Source organism: Periophthalmus magnuspinnatus, chromosome 13 (assembly GCF_009829125.3).
Source record: "Periophthalmus magnuspinnatus isolate fPerMag1 chromosome 13, fPerMag1.2.pri, whole genome shotgun sequence".
In the NCBI taxonomy this organism is placed as follows: Eukaryota; Metazoa; Chordata; class Actinopteri; order Gobiiformes; family Gobiidae; genus Periophthalmus; species Periophthalmus magnuspinnatus.
The window spans coordinates 31,033,359-31,055,825 of NC_047138.1; the positions used below are offsets into that span (position 1 = coordinate 31,033,359).

Consider the following 22,467-nt stretch of genomic DNA (forward strand, 5'->3'; position numbering starts at 1 on the left):
AGCGTTAGCAACAGGTTTGATTGACAGCGTTGCTTGGCGCCCAGTCCCTGCTAAACCAGTGGTGTGGGCGGGAAGGGGCGTTACCTTCAACAGCCTCACTCCTGATTGGCTCTTTGGTTGCTATGATACTCGCGGTTGGAATTCTAAATATAAAACTCTGCTCCAGATTAGCCGCTATAACTGCTAGCGTCGATGAGCGTCATTTGTCTGGACCTGAACGCTGTGGGTGACGTCACACTCACTCAGTACACGTATTTACACAGTCTGTGTCTAGTCCTGGTCTAGTCCTGGTCTAGTCCCAGATAAGTCGTAGTTTTTTTTTTTATTTACGCAGAAGGAATTTTTTTTTTTTTGACAGTTTAAACCTTCATTTAAAAAAAAATAAAAAAAAGTCTGAGCAGGGACTCCCAGACTTCCCTCACCCCAGACACTTCCTGGTTTGTAACTGATCATGACGACAGATGTTGTGCAGATTCCACACGTTCTGGCCTTTTCCAGATGTTTCAAATACAGGAGTTGACGTTGTTTCTTTGGGCAAAACACTAACAGATATTTACTCTTTTCTGACGGTGACTGGAGAGGTCACGTTGGATGATAAAAAGTGCAGTATGTCAGGAAAGTTCCGCAGTATGGCTTTAAATTTATGTGTTTTTTTCAACTAGGCCTACTGGTGATGACTACAGGAGGAGAAAGAGGAGGAGAGGAGGGGAGAGGAGGAGGAGAGGAGGAGGAGGAGGAGAGAGAACTGACCGGATCACACAAGGAGGAGAGAGAAGAGGAGGGGAGACAGAGAGAGAGAGAGAGAGAGGGACTGAGAGACAGAGGAGAAAACTGGAGTGAGGCAGTGGAGAGAGAAGGAGAAGGAGAGAACGAGAAAAGAAGGAGAGAGGTCTGACAAAGAACAGGAGGTGAGAGAGAGGAGAGAGAATGAGGAAAGGAGGAGAGAGGAGGCACAGCAGGGGAGAGATACAGAGAGCAGAAGAGTGAGAGGAGGAGAGAGAAGAGGGAGAAGGAGGAAAGGAGGAGAGAGGGAGAGAGGAGGGGCAGAGGGGAGAGATACAGAGAGAAGGATAAAATGAGAAAAGGACGAGAGAGGGAGAAAGGGGGGACAGAGAGGGATACAGATGGAGAGAAGAGAGGGAGAGAAGCGGAGGAGCGAGAGGAGAGGAGTGTGAAGGAGAGAGGGACAGAGGGGGAGATACAGAGAGAAGAGGAGTAAAAGAGGAGAGAAGGGGAGAACAAGAGAATGAGCTAGATTACAGGGAGGATGAGAAGTAATGGAGGAGAGAGGAAGGAGTGAGAAGGAAAAGGGAGGAAAGAGGGAAGGATGAGAGAGAGAGAGAGGTGGAATGGACGTACAGGGAGGGTGAGGAGAAAGTTGCTTCCATAAAAACACATTTAAAGCCAAACTGTGAAACATTTCAGACAAAAGAACACCACCCCCACGAGAGCAGCAGGTGTCAGACGAGACGGTCCACTGGGAAAGTTCCACAGTGGAGCTTTAAAGTGTTTTTGTTGTGCTTTATTGCGTCGTTTATCTGGTCACTTTCCCTGAGAAATCCTCTGCCGCCGCATTCAAATCAGACACGGCCTTTGAGCGGCTGCTGTCCTCCCCGAGCCGTCTCTTTTACACGTCTCCCTCCCTCCTTCTCTCCTTCACTCTCTCTTTTCTCTCCTCCCTCGTTCTGGACTTGTGTCTCCGATGCAAATGGAGTATTAAAACTTGAGGTAGCGTGCGGCCCGGGACAGCGAGAAGGATCTGCAGACGGAGCTATGCAAATACTGTTGGGACAAGAAGGGACGGATGAGTGGAGGAGAACTGACCGGATTACACCAGGAACGGAGGGATAGAGGAGAGGAGGAGAGGAGGAGAGAGGGACTGAGAGAGGAGAGAACTGACCGGATTACACCAGGAACGGAGGGATAGAGGAGAGGAGGAGAGGAGGAGAGAGGGACTGAGAGAGGAGAGAACTGACCGGATTACACCAGGAACGGAGGGATAGAAGGGTAGAGGAGAGGAGTTATAGAGAGATGGAAAGAGAAGGGAGAGAGAGAGAGGAGAGAAGCAAGAAGAGAGGGATTGAGAGAGAAGGTAGAGAACTGACCAGATTACACAGAGAGGAGAGAGGAGGAGGAGAGAGGGGTAGAGAGGGAGAGAAGAAAGTGACATAGAGAGAGGGGAGAGAGAAGGAGAGAACTGGCCTGGTAACAGAGGGTGAGGAGAAAAGGAGGAGAGAGGCAGAGGGAAAGGAAGAGAATGAAAGAGGGAGGAGAGAGAGAAAAATGCAGGAGAGAGGGAGGGTGAGGGGGAGAGAGAGGAGAAGGAAAAGGAAGAGGAGAGGAAGAAGGGTGAGAGAGAAAGGGGCAAGAGTAGAGAAGGGTAAATAGAGATAAGAGGAGAGAGAGGAATGGAGACAGAGAGAAGGTGAGAAATGGAGGGAGGAGAGGAGAAGGAAGAGAGAGGGAGGAGAGGGGAGAGAACTGCATGGATACAGGGAGGGTGAGGAGAAGGGGAGTATAGAGAGGGGAGGAGAAGATGAAAAATGGAAAAGAAAGAAAGAGATGAGAAGGAAAGATTGAGAGGGACAGAGAGAAAGAAGAGAGAAAAGGGGGGAGAGAGGAGAGAGAGGAAAGGAGAGAGGTGGAAATATAGTGAAAGGATAGAGTGTAAAGGGGGAGTAGGGGAGAGCTGTCGGGGCATCTGGCTCATTTGGGACACTGAGGAGCAGCTCTGCACATTTGCATTGATGGATTTTCTTTCCCTGAAGAATCAGACGAGCGTCACCGACAAAACATTAATCAAATGAGACGAGCTCAACAACAAGACTTAACCCGGATCAGACCCCGTTTAGACCTGGTTTAGTCCTGGTTTAGACCTGGTTTAGACCTGGTTTAGTCCTGGTGTAGTCCTGGTTTAGACCTGGTTTAGTCCTGGTTTAGTCCTGGTTTAGTCCTGTTCTAGTCCTGGTTTAGTCCTGGTTTAGACCTGGTTTAGTCCTAGTTCAGTCCTGGTTTAGACCTGGTTTAGTCCTAGTTCAGTCCTGGTTTAGACCTGGTTTAGACCTGGTTTAGTCCTGGTTTAGTCCTGGTTTAGACCTGGTTTAGTCCTGGTTTAGTCCTGGTTTAGTCCTGGTTTAGTCCTGGTTTAGTCCTGGTTTAGTCCTGGTTTAGTCCTGTTCTAGTCCTGGTTTAGTCCTGGTTTAGTCCTGTTCTAGTCCTGGTTTAGTCCTGGTTTAGTCCTGTTCTCTTCTCTTACATCTTCATCATCAAACACATTTATTCATTTCTAACTTTTTTCTATTGAATGTTTTGTGTAGAAATAAGATATAAAATGTCCCTCTCCTTCTCTCTCCTTCCCTCCTTCTCTCATTCTCTCTCTCCTCCCTCCCCCTCTCTCTCTCCCTCTCTCCTCCCTCCTTCTCTCATTCTCTCTCTCCTCCCTCCCCCTCTCTCTCTCCCTCTCTCCTCCCTCCTTCCCTCCCTCTCTCTGTCTCCCTCTCTCCTCCCCCTCTCTCCTCCCTCCTTCTCTCTCTCCCTCTCTTCTTCTCTCTCTCCCTCTCTCCTCCCTCCTTCCCTCCCTCTCTCTGTCTCCCTCTCTCCTCCCCGTCTCTCCTCCCTCCTTCTCTCTCTCCCTCTCTTCTTCTCTCTCTCCCTCTCTCCTCCCTCCTTCCCTCCCTCTCTCTGTCTCCCTCTCTCTCCTTCTCTCCCTCTCCTTCTCTCTCTCTCCTTCCTTCTCTCTCTCCCTCTCTCCTTCTCTCTCTCTCTCCTTCCCTCCTTCTCTCTCCTTCCCTCCCCCTCTCTCCTTCCCTCTCTCCTCCCTCCTTCCCTCCCTCTCTCTGTCTCCCTCTCTCCTCCCCCTCTCTCCTCCCTCCTTCTCTCTCTCCCTCTCTTCTTCTCTCTCTCCCTCTCTCCTCCCTCCTTCCCTCCCTCTCTCTGTCTCCCTCTCTCTCCTTCTCTCCCTCTCCTTCTCTCTCTCTCCTTCCTTCTCTCTCTCCCTCTCTCCTTCTTTCTCTCTCTCTCTCCTTCCCTCCTTCTCTCTCCTTCCCTCCCCCTCTCTCCTTCCCTCTCTCTCTCCCTCTCTTCTTCTCGTTTCATTTGTGTTTCATTTGTTTGTCTCTCTGCTTCAGCGCCGTCGATGTAAATCACAACACGAGAAGTGCCGGCGTCTCCGTCCTTCACATCAGACACGTCCATTTTGTCCAACTCTCCCTCGTTAGGACCAGAGACACTTTTCACGTCTCAGTTTGGAGACGAGGGGTTGGACAAAGTATCGACGATCTCACTCGAATCGATACTGAAACTAGTATCGAAAAGAAAGTACCAACATTTTGAGTTTATTAGTATCGAGTTTAAGTTTTTATTTTCGTGACACTGAGGCCGTAGATGTTTGTCTTCACTGAACATCGTGTGTTTTGTTGTGTCCTTGGGCAGTACACTTGTTTAAATCTAAATACGGTGAATATCGGTCTGGAGCCACATCTCCATGGACACGTCCCAGGGCAGCTGTGACCTCAGAGCGTGGGGAGTGAAGCCTCTTCTCTGTAACAGCCTCAATATTTCACAACAAAAACACTTTTAAAAATATTATGACTTTTATTCTGAGTTTAATGCAGGAAAATTTGGGGTTGGGTTTTTTTTTTTTTTTTCTTGACCATAAGGCCCAAAAGTTTTACAAATGCATTTTTATTTTTATTTATTTATTTAATTAATGAATTTATTTTCTTATGAACAGAAGGCCCAAACTTGTTACAAATTTTTATTTATTTATTTTTTAAAATTATTATTTATTTTCTTTTTCTTTTTTTTTGTGACTACAAGGCCCATTTTTTTTTACAAATTTATTTTTATTGATTTATTGATTTATTTTTGATTCTGTTAAACTCTGTCTGTGAGGCCTGAGACGTTTAAACTCTGTGTCATGTTCGTGTTTCTGCTAAATCTTCACTTGTCTTTGTCCTTATGTCCCTGTCACTCTCCTCCTTTCTCTCTCCTCCTCCCTCTCTCCCTCCTCTCCCCTCCTCTCCCTCTTTCTCCTCCCTCTCTCCCTCCTCTCTTCCTCCTATCTCCCTCCCTCCTCCCTCCCTCCTCCCTCCCTCCTCTCCCTCCCTCCTCTCCCTCTCTCCCCTCCTCCTCCTCTCCTCCGTGTCCTCACATTCCTGCTATCGTCGCTGTCTGGACTCTCTGATACTTTGGGACGTCCATTTTGAGCCTGACAGGGGGACGTGACAGTGACCCTCTGTGGCCGGGGTCGCGCAGGGGTCGTGTGGGGGTCATGGAGGGGTCGTGCGTGTCGTCACTGTCTGGGACTCTTGGCTCTCGCCGGACGCCTGGCAGATTGATTTCAACGCTCAGAACTCAAATAAAACGTGGAGATGGTCACAGTGGGAATAACCACGAGAGAGAAGGAAGAAGTGATACTTCTGCTGTTTATTTGTACAAAGATTAAACTCATGATTCACAAGTTTAATCTGTCTGTGGGTCGAGTGCCCGCCCTGTGACCCAAAGGTCGCTGGTTTGACTCCCGCTCTCAACAGAAAGTGTCGTCTTGTGGGTGCAGTTTGGGTCAAATACACAGATATGGAACAGATATGAGAGCTTTGGCCACGCCCCCTTTTTTAGTCGACCAATCGATTGTAATGTAATTAATAGTAATGGTTTAACAATTTAATTTAGCCTTTTTTAATTATTATTATTATTTTTATATATATTTATTTTATTTTATTTATGCATTTATTTATTTATTTTATTTATGCATTTATTTATTTTATTTATGCATTTATTTATTTTATTTATTTATTTTATTTATGCATTTATTTATTTATTTATTTTATTTATGCATTTATTTATTTATTTATTTTATTTATGCATTTATTTATTTATTTATTTTATTTATGCATTTATTTATTTATTTATTTATGCATTTATTTATTTTATTTGTTTTATTTATGTATGAGTTTTGGGTTTTTTTTACCAGTATTTGAATACCATATTTTATTTTTCTAATTTGACTCACCTCTGCCAAAGTCTCTCTGCTCATAATGTTCCAAAAATGTTTACATTATGGTTGCTGTGGTAACAGTGACAAAATGACCTCCGCGTGTGTCACATGTGCTGCAACCAGGAAGTAAAATCATAAACTTCACCAGAATAAAAGTAAAAACTAGACAAGAATAATAATAAAATGTTAAATCTATAATGATATTCACTGAGTTTTAGTGTAAAATTCGTTTAATCTGCAAAACACAACAGACACAAACACCAAGGCCTGAAAATGGAGGCCTCATCATTAGAGCGCTGCTGTAAGCCACACACAGGGGCCTGTTCAGATGGGACTGGGGACTCCTCCTCCTCTTCTTCATCTCCTCCTCCTCACCTCCTCCTCCTCTTCACCTCCTCTTCACCTCCTCCTCTTCACTCACAAAGCACTATCCTGGACATTTACCAAGAACTCTCTCCATACCTCTTTCTATATACCTCTGTCTTCCCACTCTCTCTTTCTCAGTCTCTTTATCATTGTTCTATCTCTTTCTCAGTCTCTCTCTCTTGCTCTCTCTCCCATTCTTCTATCTCTCTTTCTGATTTCTCTGTTTCTTTACCTTTCTTCTCTCCCTCTCTCCCTCTCTCTGTCTCTTTCTCTGTTTTTTTCTCATTCTTCTTTCTGTCTTGCTTTGACTGCCTTTCCCCTCTCTCTCTTTCTTTTTCTCATTGTCTTCCTTCCTCTCTCTTTTTCCCTCTGTCTCTCTTCCTTCCTCTCTCTTTTTTCTCTCTGTCTCTCTTCCTTCCTCTCTCTTTTTTTCTCTCTGTCTCTTCCTTCCTCTCTCTTTTTTCCCTCTGTCTCTTCCTTCCTCTCTCTTTTTTCTCTCTGTCTCTTCCTTCCTCTCTCTCTTTTTCTCTCTGTCTTTCTTCCTCTCCTCTGTTCCGCTCTGTTTCTGTCTTTTTGGTGAAGAGATTTTAGCTGTAACCTGGACAATTTATGAATATCTCTCTGGCTCTCTCTTTCTCCCTCTCCTTCCCTCTCTTTTCCATTCCTCCCTCTCTCTCGCTGTCTGTCTCTCTCTCTCTCTCTCTCTTTCTCCCTTTTCGTTCATGTTCATGTTTCATTTTACTCGTTTTTCTTCGTTCTGTAGTGGGGCCTTTTCGCTTGAAACCTGGAGATTTTAATAATAATAACTTCCTTGCCCTGTATTTATATTCATTATCTCTCCCTTGGATCCCCCTTTCCCTTTCTTTATCTTCTCTCCCTCCCTTTTTCTCTCTGTCTTTCTCCCTCTGTCTCTTTTCAGTCAAAGTCAGGTTTCATTGTTGCTCTGCTTTTAAGTCCTGAGTGGGGCCTTTTAGACATTTTAGCAATTTCCTCTCTCTCTCTCTCTTTTCTCTGTCTCTCTCTTTCTCTCTCTCGCTCCGTGTCTCTCTCTCTCCCACCTCTTTCTCCCTCTCCTTCCCTTTTCTTTCCCCCTGTCGTCTCTCTCCTCTTTCTCTTCTCTCGTATTGCGTTGTTGGCCTGCTTATAAAATAGCTTCCGGTTCTCTCGTTTTCTCCCTCCCCCCTTGCTTTCTCTCTCTCGCTCTTCCTCCCTCTCCCTCCCTCTCCCTCCCTCCTACCCTCCCCTTCTCCCTCCCTCCTCTCTCCCTCTGTTTTTGGTGAAGGTTAGGTTGTCTTGTTCCCCGTCTTAGCTCCGAAGTCTGTCTTTTTAGACATTTTAGGAATAGTTTCTCCTCTCTCTCTTTCCCTCTCTGTCTCTCTCTTTCCCTCTCTCGCTCTATTTTTCTCTCTCCCACCTCCCTCTCTTTCTCTCTTTCCTTCCCTCTCTTTCCTCCCTCTCTCTTTTCTCTCTCCTATTGCATTGTCGGCCTTCTTATGAAATATCTTCCGGCTCTCTCTTGTTGCCCCTTTCTTTCTCTCTTCCCCCCTCTTTTTCTTCCTCTCCCTCCTTTCCCCTCTCCCCCTCTCCCTCCCTCCTCTCTCCCTCTGTTTTTGGTGAAGGTTAGGTTGCCTTGTTCCCCCGTCTTAGCTCCAAAGTGGGGCTTTTTAGACGTTTTCGGAATAGTTTCTCCTCTGTCTTTCTCCCTCTTTCCCTCCCTCTTTCTCTCCCTGTTCCCCTCCTTCTCTCCCTCCGTGAAGGTCAGGTTGCATTGTTCCCTCTCTTAGCTCCGCGGTGAGGCCTTTTAGCTCCGTACAAAGCCCTCTTGCTTTTTGCTAACGATCTAAATGATTAGACCTGAAAACACTTGAAAACCTCCTGATTCCCCCCAAATAATCTCTCCTTCTTCTCCTCCTCCTCCTCCCTCCATCTTAAACCCTTTCATGTTCTATTTCCTCTCCTCCTCCTCTCCTGCGCTCCTATTCTATCCATTCTTTCCTGCGCTGTCAATCACCTATTAGCCCTTTCTGCTCTCCCGGCACTTGAACTTGGAATTTTTCCTTGGAAGAGAATTTCAATAGCGATTTTCCGAAGCTTTTGTGGATCGTTTGAAAAGATATTTGTTTTAAAAGCCACAGTTTGGGATGTTTGGACTTTGGTCGATTTATGGCCACGGACTGTATAAAGAAGAGGACTGAGTGAGTGTGACGTCACCCACAGCGTTAGCTCCAAATGTAGCTCATCGTTTTAGCGGCTAATCTGACCGCGGGTATCATAGCAACCGAAGAGCCAATCAGGAGAGAGGCTGTTGAAGGTAACGCCCCTTCATGCACCGCACCACTGGTTTAACAGGGAGAGAGTAAGAGCTTAGCAACGCTGTCAATCAAACCTGTTGCTAACGGTAACAGGAGCAACCCCAAAAAAAACACACAAAAAAAACCAAACAAAAAAACTCAAAATAACAAAAAAAAAAAACAACTCCAAATAACCAAAAAATTAGAAAATAAACAAAAAAAATAAAAATAACAAAAAATGTATAAGTAAATAACAAAAAAAACCTCAAAAGTAACAAAAAAAAACCCTCAAAAGTTACAAAAAAACAAAACTCAAAATAACAAAAAAAACAACGCTGTATAACAAAACTTTAAAATAAAAAACTTTTTAAAAAAAACTAACCCCCCCCCCAAAAAACAAAACAAAACAAAACAAAAAAACAAAAAAAACTACAAAAAAAAAAAGAAATTCTAAAAAAAAAAAAGATAATAATAATAATAAAATAAAAAATAAAATAAATAAAAATAAAATAAATAAAAAAACCTTAACCTGAACAGGATCATGTAGAGGGTTAATACGAACATTTAAGACCAAAACGAGTCTGACAGACGCAGAGACAGAGAGAGGACACAGTTTATCAATAGAAAGTGAATTGGAGCCAAAAGTGCTGCTCATGCTCACTTCCTGTTTGTAGCGCGGCGCTAGCAGGTTAGCTCTGTCCATTTACACGTAGAGTCTGTGGCTGTGTCTGGTTTTTGGCTGGTCTGTGGTTTCTTGTCGTTACTGTTGCCGTCCCTTTGTGCTCCATTGTAAACCTTGAATGGGGGACGTTACACTGACATCGTTGGATTGTGTTGAGTTCAAGTTTGGGCCTGTCCTCACGTTAACGGGGCTTTTTGAATAGACATTTAACAATGGACTCTCAGACAGAAGGTACACTGTGTTTGTACTGTAGTATAAACCAGTACAATTAGATTTATGGAACCAAATCAATATAAGAGACAAAAACATAAATTAATTAATAAAAAAAACCCTGAAATTTACAAAAATAGATCTCAAAATAAAATAAATAAATAAATGGATAATAAATAAATAAATACATACACAAATATTTTCTGAAATTAAAATAAAATAAATAAATACATAAATATTTATTCCAAAATAAAAATAAACAAATCCATAAATAGTTTTCCCAAAATAAAATAAAATAAAAAATAAATCCATAAATTTATAAAATAAAATAAAAAATAAATCCATAAATTTATATCCCAAAATAAAAATAAATCCATAAATATTTATCCCAAAATAAAAATAAATAAATAAATAAACTCAAAATGGCGTCACGAATACATCTCTATAAATAACTAGGGTTTTTTTTACCTCTGCACTTTTATTCCTCCTTTTGGACAATTCCTTCTTCTTCCGTGACTTTTTACCAATTCAAAACAAACTCTTTTCCATTTCCAGTAGTCAGAAGTCCTCAAAATGGCCTCCATCACAGACACATGTCTTCAATACAGTCGAAACAACAGTTAAATTTAAACAATAAAACATCTCTGCCTCCTCACATCCATCCCTCCTTTTGCATTCCCTCTTTTCCCACTTTTCCCAAATCAAATTCCATGTCAGGTCGTGTTGGGATTTCCACGCTCGGCTGTGTTTCATTTAAACCGCCCGGGCCTCTGTTTGACGGCGTGTCTCATGTTTGACCGGCCACACTCTCCGGGCGCAACTTCAGCCATAAAACCCAAACATGTCCGCCGCTCCATCTGCGTTTTCCACTGGTAAAAGTAGCAGCCGTGTCCGTCCCGCGTCCGCCCCGTGTCCGTCCCGTGTTCACTTCTGATTGCGTTTTACAGCTCACATTTTTCCAGTTAATTTGGCGGCGCAGGAAAGAGGATTGCGATCGTAGTAAAGGTATAGAATGGAAGAGACTGATTGGCTGTGATTAGGCCCGTGTACCTCGTTACGGGCCGTAGCATCTTGAGCTGGTTATTTTAATCAACGCTGCGGGGCCTTGAAAAGAGAGAGAGGGGGCCCCAAATCAGGCTTAAGGGGTTTCCCGAAGCTCGAAGAAAAAAAAAAGAACAAAAAAAATCACCAATCGAGCCGTTTCTACACGAGGCGGACGCTCAAAACAATCGAAAAATCGGATACAAATCGATCAGTTTGATGCATTTTTGTGAAGCAAAGAACGTCAACAGTCGTCGCCTCGTAGAGCCGGACACGAGAAACGATTTAACCAACGGGAAGTTAGAAAATCAACAGTGAAACGGAAACAGACGAGCGAATTAATCAACAGAAAACAACAATAAACTAGTATCGAAACCACAGTTACAGTTGTCCCTCGTTATATCGCGGTTCAGCTTTCGTGTTCTCGCTGCGTCCTGATTGGCTGTTGGACTGTAGACCATTGTGTCGTGCGTCCTGATTGGCTGTTGGACTGTAGACCATTGTGTCGTGCGTCCTGATTGGCTGTTGGACTGTAGACCATTGTGTCGTGCGTCCTGATTGGCTGTTGGACTGTAGACCATTGTGTCCTGCGTCCTGATTGGCTGTTGGACTGTAGACCATTGTGTCGTGCGTCCTGATTGGCTGTTGGACTGTAGACCATTGTCCATCAGTCTCCTCCGTGCCGTGTCTCCTGTCCAGTACAGAATGTGTTCAGACAAATTTACATAAACGTTGGATCTCAGTGTGACTCTGAAGTGCTGTACGTTTGCAATTTGTTTTCTCACCGACAAAACCCACAATGTCGATGAAACGTTCTGCACCGACAAAGACGCCAACGAAGGTTTGAACTTTGAGAGAGTTTAAACGAGAGAGAAATGTGAGAAAATGTTAACGCCTGTGTGAGAAAAGTGTATAAAGTGTGTGGTGAGGGGTTTGACAGACAAAAACATAGAGAATAATGTAAAAAATAAAGCTGATACTTCACGGATTTCACTGATTGCGGGTTGTTTTTAGAACGTGACCCCCGCGATAAACGAGGGAACACTGTATATATAAATAGATAATAAGACACATGGGAATAGAAAAGGACGTACGAACTTTTAATGCTGAAAATCACAGTATATTGTCTAAAGTATTGGAATCAGTATCGAGTCTATTCCTCGGTATTGAAATCCCGTTTGAAACTTTGGAATCATGACAACACTAATAGAAACTGTTCGAAAATGTTTAAAATTTAAATAGTGTTACCGTATACTCAAAATAAAAGTTTATGTTAAAAAAAAATAATAATAAAAACAGTTACAGTTACCATTTGCCACATCATAATTTAATACTTAAAATAAATGTTAATCTTGAAAAAAAATAAAATAAAAAATTGGCAGATGTATCAAACTGTTTCCAAAAAAATAAATTAATTAATTAAATAAATAAAAAATAAATAAATAAATAAAACATAATAAAAAAGTTACCACATCATATATTATACTTTAAATAAAAAATTAAAAAAATTAAAAAATAAATAAAAAATAGAAACTGTTCATAAATGTTACCATAGCATCCAGCAGATTTGCATTAACTTGGTTTTAGTTTTATTGTTAAAAATGTCTCTATATGACATTTTTAAGCACACATGTTGTTATTGTAGAGCAGTGGGCGGAGACAGGGGGTAGGTGAAAACAGGAATTTTCAAAAAAACTCAAGCTTCAGACACAGGACAGTACAGGATTAGAACAAGGTTAAAAACTCAGAGAATCAGCCTCGAAAATCACTTTGTAACTCTGTTTTTTAGCATATTTATTTGACAAAAGCTATGGATTACAGTTACGTATAAATGCTTTTATTAGCACGATAATTATGTTGTTTTTTTGTCGTACTTTGACCAATTTAATCCCACTTAAAACCCCATGAACCTCAGTGCCGTGTTTTATGCTAATGCTCTACTCCATTAGCTTTAGCGCTCCACCCGTTAGCATATGTCAGCCCACACGCAACTCTATAGAAACGGCTCGTCTCCGTTAGCCCTGAGTTTAGCATATGTCTCGCTAATGCGTCGCTAATGCTTCAGTGTCGCAGCAGCGTTGAAATCGTTTGGACGCGGTTTTAGCTCGTGCTCAGAGTCTCTATTGAAAATGAGCAGTTCTGATTAGCATTTGTAAAGAGCCGCACCAAAGGCCTGAATAATGCATTAAGCTAGCGCACTTAGCATGTTAGCATTTTAGCGTCCCGTCTCCGCGCGTTTCGTATTGACTTTTCCTCGTTCAAAAGCTTCCTGTGGCCTTGTGTTTTTTTGTTTCGTTTTGTTTGGACCTCGTAAAAGCTTTTAAAAGCCTCGATTGTTATAAGATCTGCGGACAATCGGACAATTATTAAAGACGGACGATCAAATTCTGACTCACAATGAAACTCAGAACAAAGAAATGCTGTTAGACGCATTATACTTGAAGAGGTTTTTTTTTTTTTTAATAATAATATAAATATTGGCAGATGTATCATAGAAAAATAAATAATAATAAATAAATAAAGTTACCACATCATAAATTAATACTTAAAATAAATATGTATCTTAAAAAAGTAAATAAAAAAATAATATTAAATAAATACATTAAATTAAAAATAATAATGGCAGACATGTCAAATTGTTTTCAAAAAATAATAATAATAATAATAATAAAATAAAATAAAAAAAATTGAATATATAAAAATAATTCATTTATAAGATAATAGACTGTTAAAACTATTTCCAAAATAAGAAAGAAGAGAAAAAAAAATACAGTTCAAGCCTCTTATGGTTAAATATTTAAAAGAAAAAGGATTAATCATCATAAATATTGGCAAATCCATCAGTTTCACCTGAGTCAAATCTACAGGCCACATGTTTTACTACTGAAGTTTTATCAACACAAAGACGATTATCAGCACAAGGCCAAAAGTCTCAAAATAAGAAAAAGAAACTGCTGGAGCACATCATGGTTTAATATTTAACAGGAAAAAGGTCAGAAACATGAACAAATCCACAAAATACATGTTTCTCTTACAGAAGCAGGGCCGGCCCGGCCTGTAAACAGACTGAGGGCCCCGGGGCCACACAAGGGCCCCACATTTTATTTATATTAAATAATATAACAACTTTTATTGGACACAGGGCGTGTGTGTTTACAGCAGACGAAATGTCCCTCTAATAGTAATGTCCCTCTGGTAGTAAAATATTGAGTCAGGCAGAGGAGAGGGCAGCTCTGAGTTTACACCAAGGACCCGACAATGTACGAACACACAACTGGACACACAACTGGACACACAACTGGACACACAACTGGACACACAGCTGGACACAGAACTGAACACACAACTGGACACAACTGGAATACATCAAAATCCTCCAGAATCAAAGAGGCCCATTGAGTTTCGGGCCCTTAAAGCTGGAGCCGGTGCAGGAGTGTGATCCATGCTCCTGGTAATTATAATAAAATGGAATTTTTTCACAAATATAACAATAAAATAAAAATAGAGAAAAAAGTGTCATATATTTCGGCAAATCCATAAAATTCAGATGAACCAAAACTATAAAAACATCATCAGTGATTTGGAAGTACTAAAGAAAATCTGTGAAAATGACTTCTCAAAATATTGCTCAAAATAATAAATAAATAAAATAAATAAATAAAAATAAATAAATAAATAAAATAAATAATAATAAGGTGGCAGAATTTTTACTATTAATGATTAAAAAAAAATGACAAAAAATCAAATCCACCTGAGCAAAACATCTGAGATTTGTCCCTTCACTTTGTTTTACTAAAAAAAAAAAAAAAAGAAATATCTTCCAGTTTTATTAAATATATTTTGTGTCATATGTTTCAAGTTTAAGGTGTAAAATGCCACGTGAGGCCAAATGAGGCAAAACCAGGACTGCTCCCATGGATTTTAATCATTCAAAACTAAATATTATAGCATTGGGATGGTCCTCAAAATGGCTCCTGTCCGGACCCATGTCTGCAAAGTCTGAACACGGGGAATAATTATATGATTTTTTAATTGTTTTTTTTGTGTAAATTTCCAGCAGTAATCCCATTTTTAAACACCAACAAACACAAGCATCAAGAGTCAGAAAGTGCACACGTGGCATGCTAGTTGTTTGCATCACTGTGACGCTGTGGTCTGTGAGAGTGGAGAAACGTGCTTATAAACTCATCCTGGTGAGTCCTTAGAATGTTCTGGATGCATAAAGTCAGTGAGGAGTAACTTTGAACCACTGCAAACTGTTTAAAATGAAGTAGATTTGATTTTTTTCAGGTTTTAAAACGATAAAAATGAGGTTGAGCGACTGTAATGAAGTGTGTTTTTTTGGGTTTTTTTGTGTTTGTGTCGCAGCCAAACTGAGCGGTCAGGACTCGTACAACAACCTGTCCAACAACAGCATGGGGAACCCTCGCGTGTCGCCTCTGCCCAGCCTCACGGTGGTGCTGCCCCTGGCCCAGATCAAACAGCCCATGACCCTGGGGACCATCACCAAACGCACAGGGTAAGGACGCCGCTCCAGACGCACGTTCACTCGTTTTACTGCACCTGCGCTCGGCTTTTAACGCTCCGGAACGGGACAGGATCTCGAACTGGCCGAACCGCCGCTTTAAAATACTGTACCCACGATGCTCGGCTGGAAACACTTGACGAAATGTGACTTCACAGCTCTCTTAAAGTGTTTTTTTTACTTTGTTTTTGTCACGGGTGCCTGTTTAAAATACAGTACAAACAGAAAAACAAGCACAAAAACGTATAAAAGTCCATATATAAAACGTTAAAACAGGAGCAGGTGTGTGTGGAAAAGTGCGATCGTGTCTTTTCTTTGGAGTTTGTTCCATTTTTGTGAAGCTAAACAGACAAAAGCCTCGTTGGTTTGTGGGAAAAAGTGCATAGAATGTTGGGAAATTGATCAAAATCAGCCCAAAAGTATCGTCAGATTTCATCGACGAGCGGTTCATCTGGTTTCTAAATGATCAATATCGACCACAAAATCGGCCTCAAAAACAAACAAAAAAGCCATATCAATCGATCTCTACAATAAAATATTTAAAAGAAAAAGGTTTTGTTTATATAATATTGACAAATGACAAAAAATATACATATAATTTTCACTTTTGGAAGCATTATCTTTATCTCTCGGGGACGTTTTTCAAATAGTTTACCAAAAATATCGCACAAAATCAGAACAAAACGAAAAAAATCAAAGCTCGTTCGGCGGCTGTTACGCAGAATAAGAGTCCGTGGACGCGCGGGGAGGGCATCTGGCCTTTGTCTCAGCCCTCGCGCTTTTGCATATCGGCACTAAAGACCTGCGCGCGGCCGAACGACGCCCATCCCCGCGCGTGTTTGTAGAAGCGTCTCCTCCAAAAACAACAGTCGCGCCGGGCCTGTTGTGCGACGCCCCGGGCTCCAGGTGGCCTCCAGAGCAAGGCCCACATTTAAATAGTCGGATTTAAATGTGATTTTCATGGCCTGTTTGAATAGTAAATCCCAATAATGGTAGTAGCAGATGTAAGGTCTTAATAGCACAGGGATATTTGATAAGTCCTAAAGAAAATAGTCCCAGCGCTGCGGTCGACTCACTCCAAACACCGGCGTATTTTCGATCATTAAAAGATTTGGTTTGTAAAATGGTGTATTAATATCGGGTCCGGCCTCCGCAGCGGCTCAGATTTGGTTATGATTTGTCGTTTGCATTTTATTTTAGGAACTTTTTGCTTTGATTAGATGGAAATAGGTGTAATTAGGGAGGGGGTGATTTTGGAAGTCAGGGATGAGAATCGATTTGTGAGAAAAGACAGAAAAGAGACGCAGAGGAGGAGAAGAGCAGAGGAGAGGGTCAGAGGAGGAGAGGGGAGGGTCAGAGGAGGAGAGGGGAGGGTCAGAGGAGCAGAGGCTCAGAGGAGCAGAGGAGCAGAGGGTCAGAGGAGCAGAGGGTCAGAGGAGCAGAGGGTCAGAGGAGCAGAGGGTCAGAGGAGCAGAGGGTCAGAGTGTCAGAGGAGCAGAGGGTTAGAGGAGCAGAGGGTCAGAGGGTCAGAGGATGATGGTAGGATACTTCCACTCATTCCTCTTGACACCTCACATGTGTATTTAGTGTTGCAGTTAATTCGTTCCCCCGGCGTTTTGCACATCTGTTAATGGTTCCACCTTAAAGCTCATGTGAGGACAGAGCCGTCGGACTAACACACACACACACACACACACACACACACACACACACCCACACACACACACACACTGAACACACACACACACACACACTGAACACATACTGAACACACACACTGAATAGCTGCAAGGATCACACTGTCTGATAGTGTGTGTGTGAGAAAGGGAGAGAGGAGGAGAAGAAGAGGAGAGGAGGGGAGAGAGAGGGAGGAGAGGAGAAAGAGGAAAGAGAGGAGCGAGAGGAGAGGAGAGGAGAGGAGAGGAGAGAGAGGGAGGAGAGGAGAAAGAGGAGTAAGAGGAGCGAGAGGAGAGGAGGGGACAGTGCTATAGTCTGCACCCGTCTGTACAAGAGAGGGAGGGAGAGGAGAGAGGAGGAGGGAGGCAGATGGAAGAGAGAGGAGAGACGGGAGAGAGTGGAGAGAGAGGGAGGGGAGAGAGGAGAGAGAGTACATGGCTGTATTAATGTGCAACTGTTTTTCATGATCTATTTAATTTTTAACGTCGTTTGTTTGTTTGTAGTTGTTTTAAATGTGCCGCCTCTGGACCAGGACTCCCTTGAAAAAAGAGGTTTTTAATCTCACTGGGACCTTCCTGTTTGAATAAAAGTTAAATATACGACTTCACAAACCTGGTGTGATGTGCAGTAGTTTCATTAGTGCGACGCAGCTGATTGTGCTGTGATTGTGCTCTGAAGGGGGAGGGGCTTAGCACAGAGAGCAAAGGGAGGGGTGTTACAGTTAATGCCCCACAGAAGAAAAATAGTTCAGAAATAAATGTACAGTTTGTTAAGAAATGTGTTTGTTGTGGATAAAGGGGAGGAGAGGAGGAGGAAGATGGAGGAGAGGAGGAGGATGGAGGAGAGGAGGAGGATGGAGGAGAGGAGGAGGAGAGGAGAAGAGGAGGAGGACGGAGGAGAGGAGGAGAGGCAAGAACAGAAGAACAGGGGAGGACGGTCATAATAAATATTGCGCTGAAAAACAAGGAGTAAAGAGAGAGAGAGATGGAGAGATGGAGGAGAGAGAGGAGCAGCTGTGTTCCACCTGTGACACTCCTCTGTACAACACAACACCACCAGCTGTTTAACACACACCACCTCTCCATCTCTCTATTTGTCTGTCTCTCTTTTCTCTCTCTCTGTCTCTCACTCTCTCTTGTTCTCTCCTCTCCTCCCATCTTCCTCCTCTTGTCTTTTGCCCATCCTCCCCCCTCATCTCTGTCCCTCGTCTCTGTCCCGTGTGTTTGTCCCTCGTCCCTGTCCCGTGTCTTTGTCCCTCGTCTCTGTCCCGTGTGTTTGTCCCTCGTCTCTGTCCCGTGTCTTTGTCCCTCGTCTCTGTCCCGTGTCTTTGTCCCTCGTCTCTGTCCCGTGTCTTTGTCCCTCGTCTCTGTCCCGTGTCTTTGTCCCTCCTCTGGTGTTTAAAAACGTCCTCGTTGGACTAAAGCTCAAAAGTTCAAAGTGCCTCCCACGTGTTTGTGCAGACGCCTCCTCCTCAGAGGAGAGACTCTGGAGGAGGAGCAGCATCCGCCTGATAAACTCTGAGTGACCAGGAAGAGAGGAGGAGGAGGGGAGGAGGGGGGGAGAGAGAAAAGAGAAAGAGAGGGAGGAGAATGAAGAGAGAGGAGAGGGGAGGAGGAGGGGAGGAGGAGAGGAGGGGGAGAGAGGAGGGGGAGAGAGAAAAGAGAAAGAGGGGAGGAGGAGAGGAGGAAGAGAAGAGAAGGGAGAGGGGAGGAGGAAGAGAAAGAGGGGAGGAGGAGAGGAGGGGGGAAGAGAAAGAGAGGGGAGGAGGAGAGGTGAAGAGGAGAGGAGAAAGAAGGGGAAGGGAGAGGGGAGGAGGAACAGAGGAGGGGGAGAGAGAAAAGAGAGAGGGGGGAGGAGGAGAGAGAAAAGAGAGAGGAGGAGAAGGAGAGGGGAGAGAAAAGAGAAGGAGAGGGGAGGGGTGGAGAGGAGCAGAGAAGAAGGAAGATGAGAGGAAGAGAGGAGAGGGGATGGGAGGAAAGGAGAGGAAAAAGAAGAGAGGGGAGGAATGGAGGAGGAGGAGAGGGGAGATGAGGAGAGGAGGAAGATGAGAGGAGAGGGGCGAGGAGACGAAGAAAGGAGAGGGAGAAGAAGAGAGGGGAAGAGGAGAGGGGAGGAGAGGGGAGAGGGAGGGGAGTTTCAGATGACATCACCACATCCTACCGGCCAATCAGATTTAAGACACTTTAATATTTCATGCAGCGGTGGAACGTAACGAAGTAAAAGTAGTAAAGTACTACACAAATTTGACCCAAGTGCGTGTTACAGTGTGTACTTTTTACTTTTACTTCAGCACGTTTGAGAGCAGTATCTGTACTTTCTGCTCCACTATTTGAACTGGACTGAAAAGTAAAAGTGACATTTGTTAATTAACACGTTTATAATTCGAGCAAAACAAAAATATACAAATAAAAACAGAAAAATGAACAAAATCCAGCTCAAATCTTTATCAAAATCACCACATTTGAAGCTTTAAAAGACTCAAAATAAATTCTAAATACTTTTACTTTTTACTCTTTAAGTACATTATCAAACAGGTACTTTAATACTTTTACTTGAGTATTTATTTGCTCTGATATATGTACTTTTACTGAACAAAATGAAGTACTTCTACCTCTCATGTCATGCTAAAGCGCAGTGTGGTCGTGGAGGCTGCTCCTGTTTCCTCACTCGCCCCGGGGCAGACTGACACGTGGCGGCTCTTCTGCGCCTTCGGTAGGGCGGGGTAAAGAATCAACCTGGGGCTTTTTTATCGACAGGTGCGGGTTTGTGTTTTAAATGCGGCAGCTTAATATTTAAAGTGGAGGTGTTTTACTTCTATTGGGGAGTCTCTTTGCTCTCTGTGCTAACCCCCTCCCCCTTCAGAGCGCTATCACACAACACAACGCTAACGAAACCACTTCACATCACATCGGGTTTGTGAAGTCATAGTGCACAGTTTTGTATCATGTTTTTGTGTATTTATGGAGAGTTGTAGGATTGTGGGCGGAGCCTCGTACAGAATCGTACGTCTAACTGTAAAAAAGGGTTTGATTAGGGCCTGGGAGAGATCTCTAGATTACTCAAACACGCACGGACGGCGTATAAAACCTGTCCAGACGTGTTTTTTTGATGAGGAAACGACGTTAAAACACGTGAGAAAGATACAAAAAGTCGATTTTCGCGCGATACTTCCTCTTTAAAATGAGCCAAATTGAAATATATCGAACAAATACTGCGTTTCGCCCGACGACACAACAACAAAAACACAACAATTCCCAGTTGCACGTCGGAATTTTGTTTTTGGAGGACGCTCGAGTTTACCGACTTCCAGACCAATGATGAGAAAAGCCCGTTTATCAGCTTTAAACGTAAACACGAACATGCCCAAGGTACAACGTTAAAGCCGTGATTAAAGTCCGTCATGTTCCTGCTCCGAGCGCCGCGTCCGGGGGATTACGCGGAACACGAGAGCTTTCCAAAAAGACCAAAATAAAACGTTTTAATCTCTTTGTTTCAGTGTGAACATCCCCATAGACACGTTTGATTTGCGAGACACGGTTCATAACGAGATATCGGGACTCGAAAAAAAAAAATCCCTCCCTAAAAAAAAAATGGCCATCTTAATCTGCCGGCGGATTACAATGCACTTTCCCATTGTCACGGCGAAATTTGGGATTTACACTTAAACCCGACCGCGCTCTCTCTCTCCCGCTCGTCAGACCTGCTTTTAACACGGAGCAAATGAGACTCCCGAGATGTAAAAGCCACAAAAACAAACGCCCAAAATCCTCGTGATGATATTTCGGAAGCCCCTCTGAACAGACGCAGATGGGAGCGAGATTACGGTAATACTTGGGAGTGAGAGAGGACAGGACGCAGCTATTGTCAAGCGCTAAACCAGCTTTGGACTTTGTCACATGGGACTCAACGTTTGGCAGGAATCGCCGAGGTTTTCCTGGATTTTTCCCCCGGATTTTTGCAGTTCGCTTCCATTAAGAGCGGAGTTAACGTGTGAATGTGGGATAGCGGGATAGTGAGGTCACGGCCTTAACCTGAACACAAGAGGAGGAGTGAGGCGCGGCGCTAATGCTACATGCTACGTTTTAGTAAACTTAAAGGTCCAATATGACACAAAACTGACTCTGTGAAGTTTAACCTTCTGAGACCCGGTGTCCTCATCTGTGGACGACACATTTTGGGTTTTTTAGGCCACAGTGCAAATTTTTAGAAGAACAGCAACAAGAACATGGTCAATTTTGAATATTTTTATATTTATTTTTTAGTTTAGAATATTTTTTTTCTTCATTTATTTATTTATTTATTTATTATTTTTATTTTATTTTATTTATTTATTTATTTCATTTTTTAATTTTTTAAATTTATTTATTTTTTTATTATTTATTATTTTATTTATTTATTTTTTATTATTTAATTTATTTATTTCATTTTTTAATTATTTTGATTTATTTATTTATTTATTTTGTATCATTCATTATTTTATTTATTTTTTATTATTTATTATTTTATTTTATTTATTTCATTTTTTAATTATTTTGATTTATTTATTTATTTATTTATTATTTTATTTATTTATTTCATTTTTTAATTATTTTTATTTATTTATTTATTATTTATTATTTTATTTATTTTTTATTATTTATTATTTTATTTTTTTATTTATTTTATTTTTTAATTATTTTGATTTATTTATGTATTTATTTTTTATTATTTATTATTTTATTTATTTATTTATTCATTTTATTTTTATTTAAAGGCGTACATCTTCCTGCTCCTGTCAGCAGCACAAATGAGACACATTGTTCCTAGAGACACACTTGTTTCTCATTTTGTTTTTTTTTTACACTAAATGTCTGTGTCAAACTCTTAATAAAGTCCTGAAAGAGCTCGAGTCTCAGGAGGTTAAGTCGTGTTCTAACGCCGTTTCCTCCTCAAAAACAGACCTGGACTTGTGTTTTGTTTCATTCACACATGTTTGAGTCACACTTTATTATCAGTCTGTCACATCTACAAACCTCAAAACGCTCTGTTCCACCTTGTGATGTCATCAAGTGGTAGTTTTCACGCTAATAACGGCTCCTTTTTTAGTTCAGTAGTAGATTGGCAATTCCTGGGCTGAAATCACACAAATGATTCTATAAATGAAGATGTGTGGAGTTTAGAAACACAGCGGAGCACTTCCTGTATTACCACATGATGACATCACAAGGTGGGGCTGCAATGAAACCGACGAGGAAACGGCGTTATAACGAATCAGAAAACGGCGTAAATGCGTGCGCTTTAAAGCAACACGCGCAGGATCAGGAGCCTAAACCCGCAGCCAAATTGATGAATCGCTATTTTTTTCAAACTGGAAGAAGCTGAAACTCGCGGCAGATGGTGCGGAGGTGAGGAGCGTCCATCAGAGCGACGCCTTTGGAAAGTCGACACCTCGTCCTTCTGTCGGCGGGTCGCGAGGTTAGAGCGGTGTGTCGCTTACATGTGTTTACAGAGAAATGACCCGTTATGTGCTCAGGGGGCGGGGTTTAAGGGCGTTACTCGTGTTTGTCCGACTCGCCGTTCGCACCTTTGCTTTTGGTATTTCACGTTGTTTATTTCGTGGAAGATGGACAGAAGAGAGAGAGAGAGGGGGAGGACGAGGGGACGGATAGAGAGGAAGATGGACAGAACAGAGAGAGAG

General features: G+C 42.3%; 1 protein-coding gene across 1 annotated transcript in view; it reads left to right on the top strand.

Annotated features, from left to right (window-relative positions):
• The window catches only part of bcas3 (BCAS3 microtubule associated cell migration factor), a 223,165-nt gene that overhangs the window by 163,749 nt on the left and 36,949 nt on the right, over nt 1–22,467 (top strand). The window contains exon 16 of the mRNA XM_033976611.2: nt 14,957–15,107. Within this exon, the coding sequence (XP_033832502.1) occupies nt 14,957–15,107 (151 nt within the window). The remainder of the gene's footprint in view (nt 1–14,956; nt 15,108–22,467) is intronic.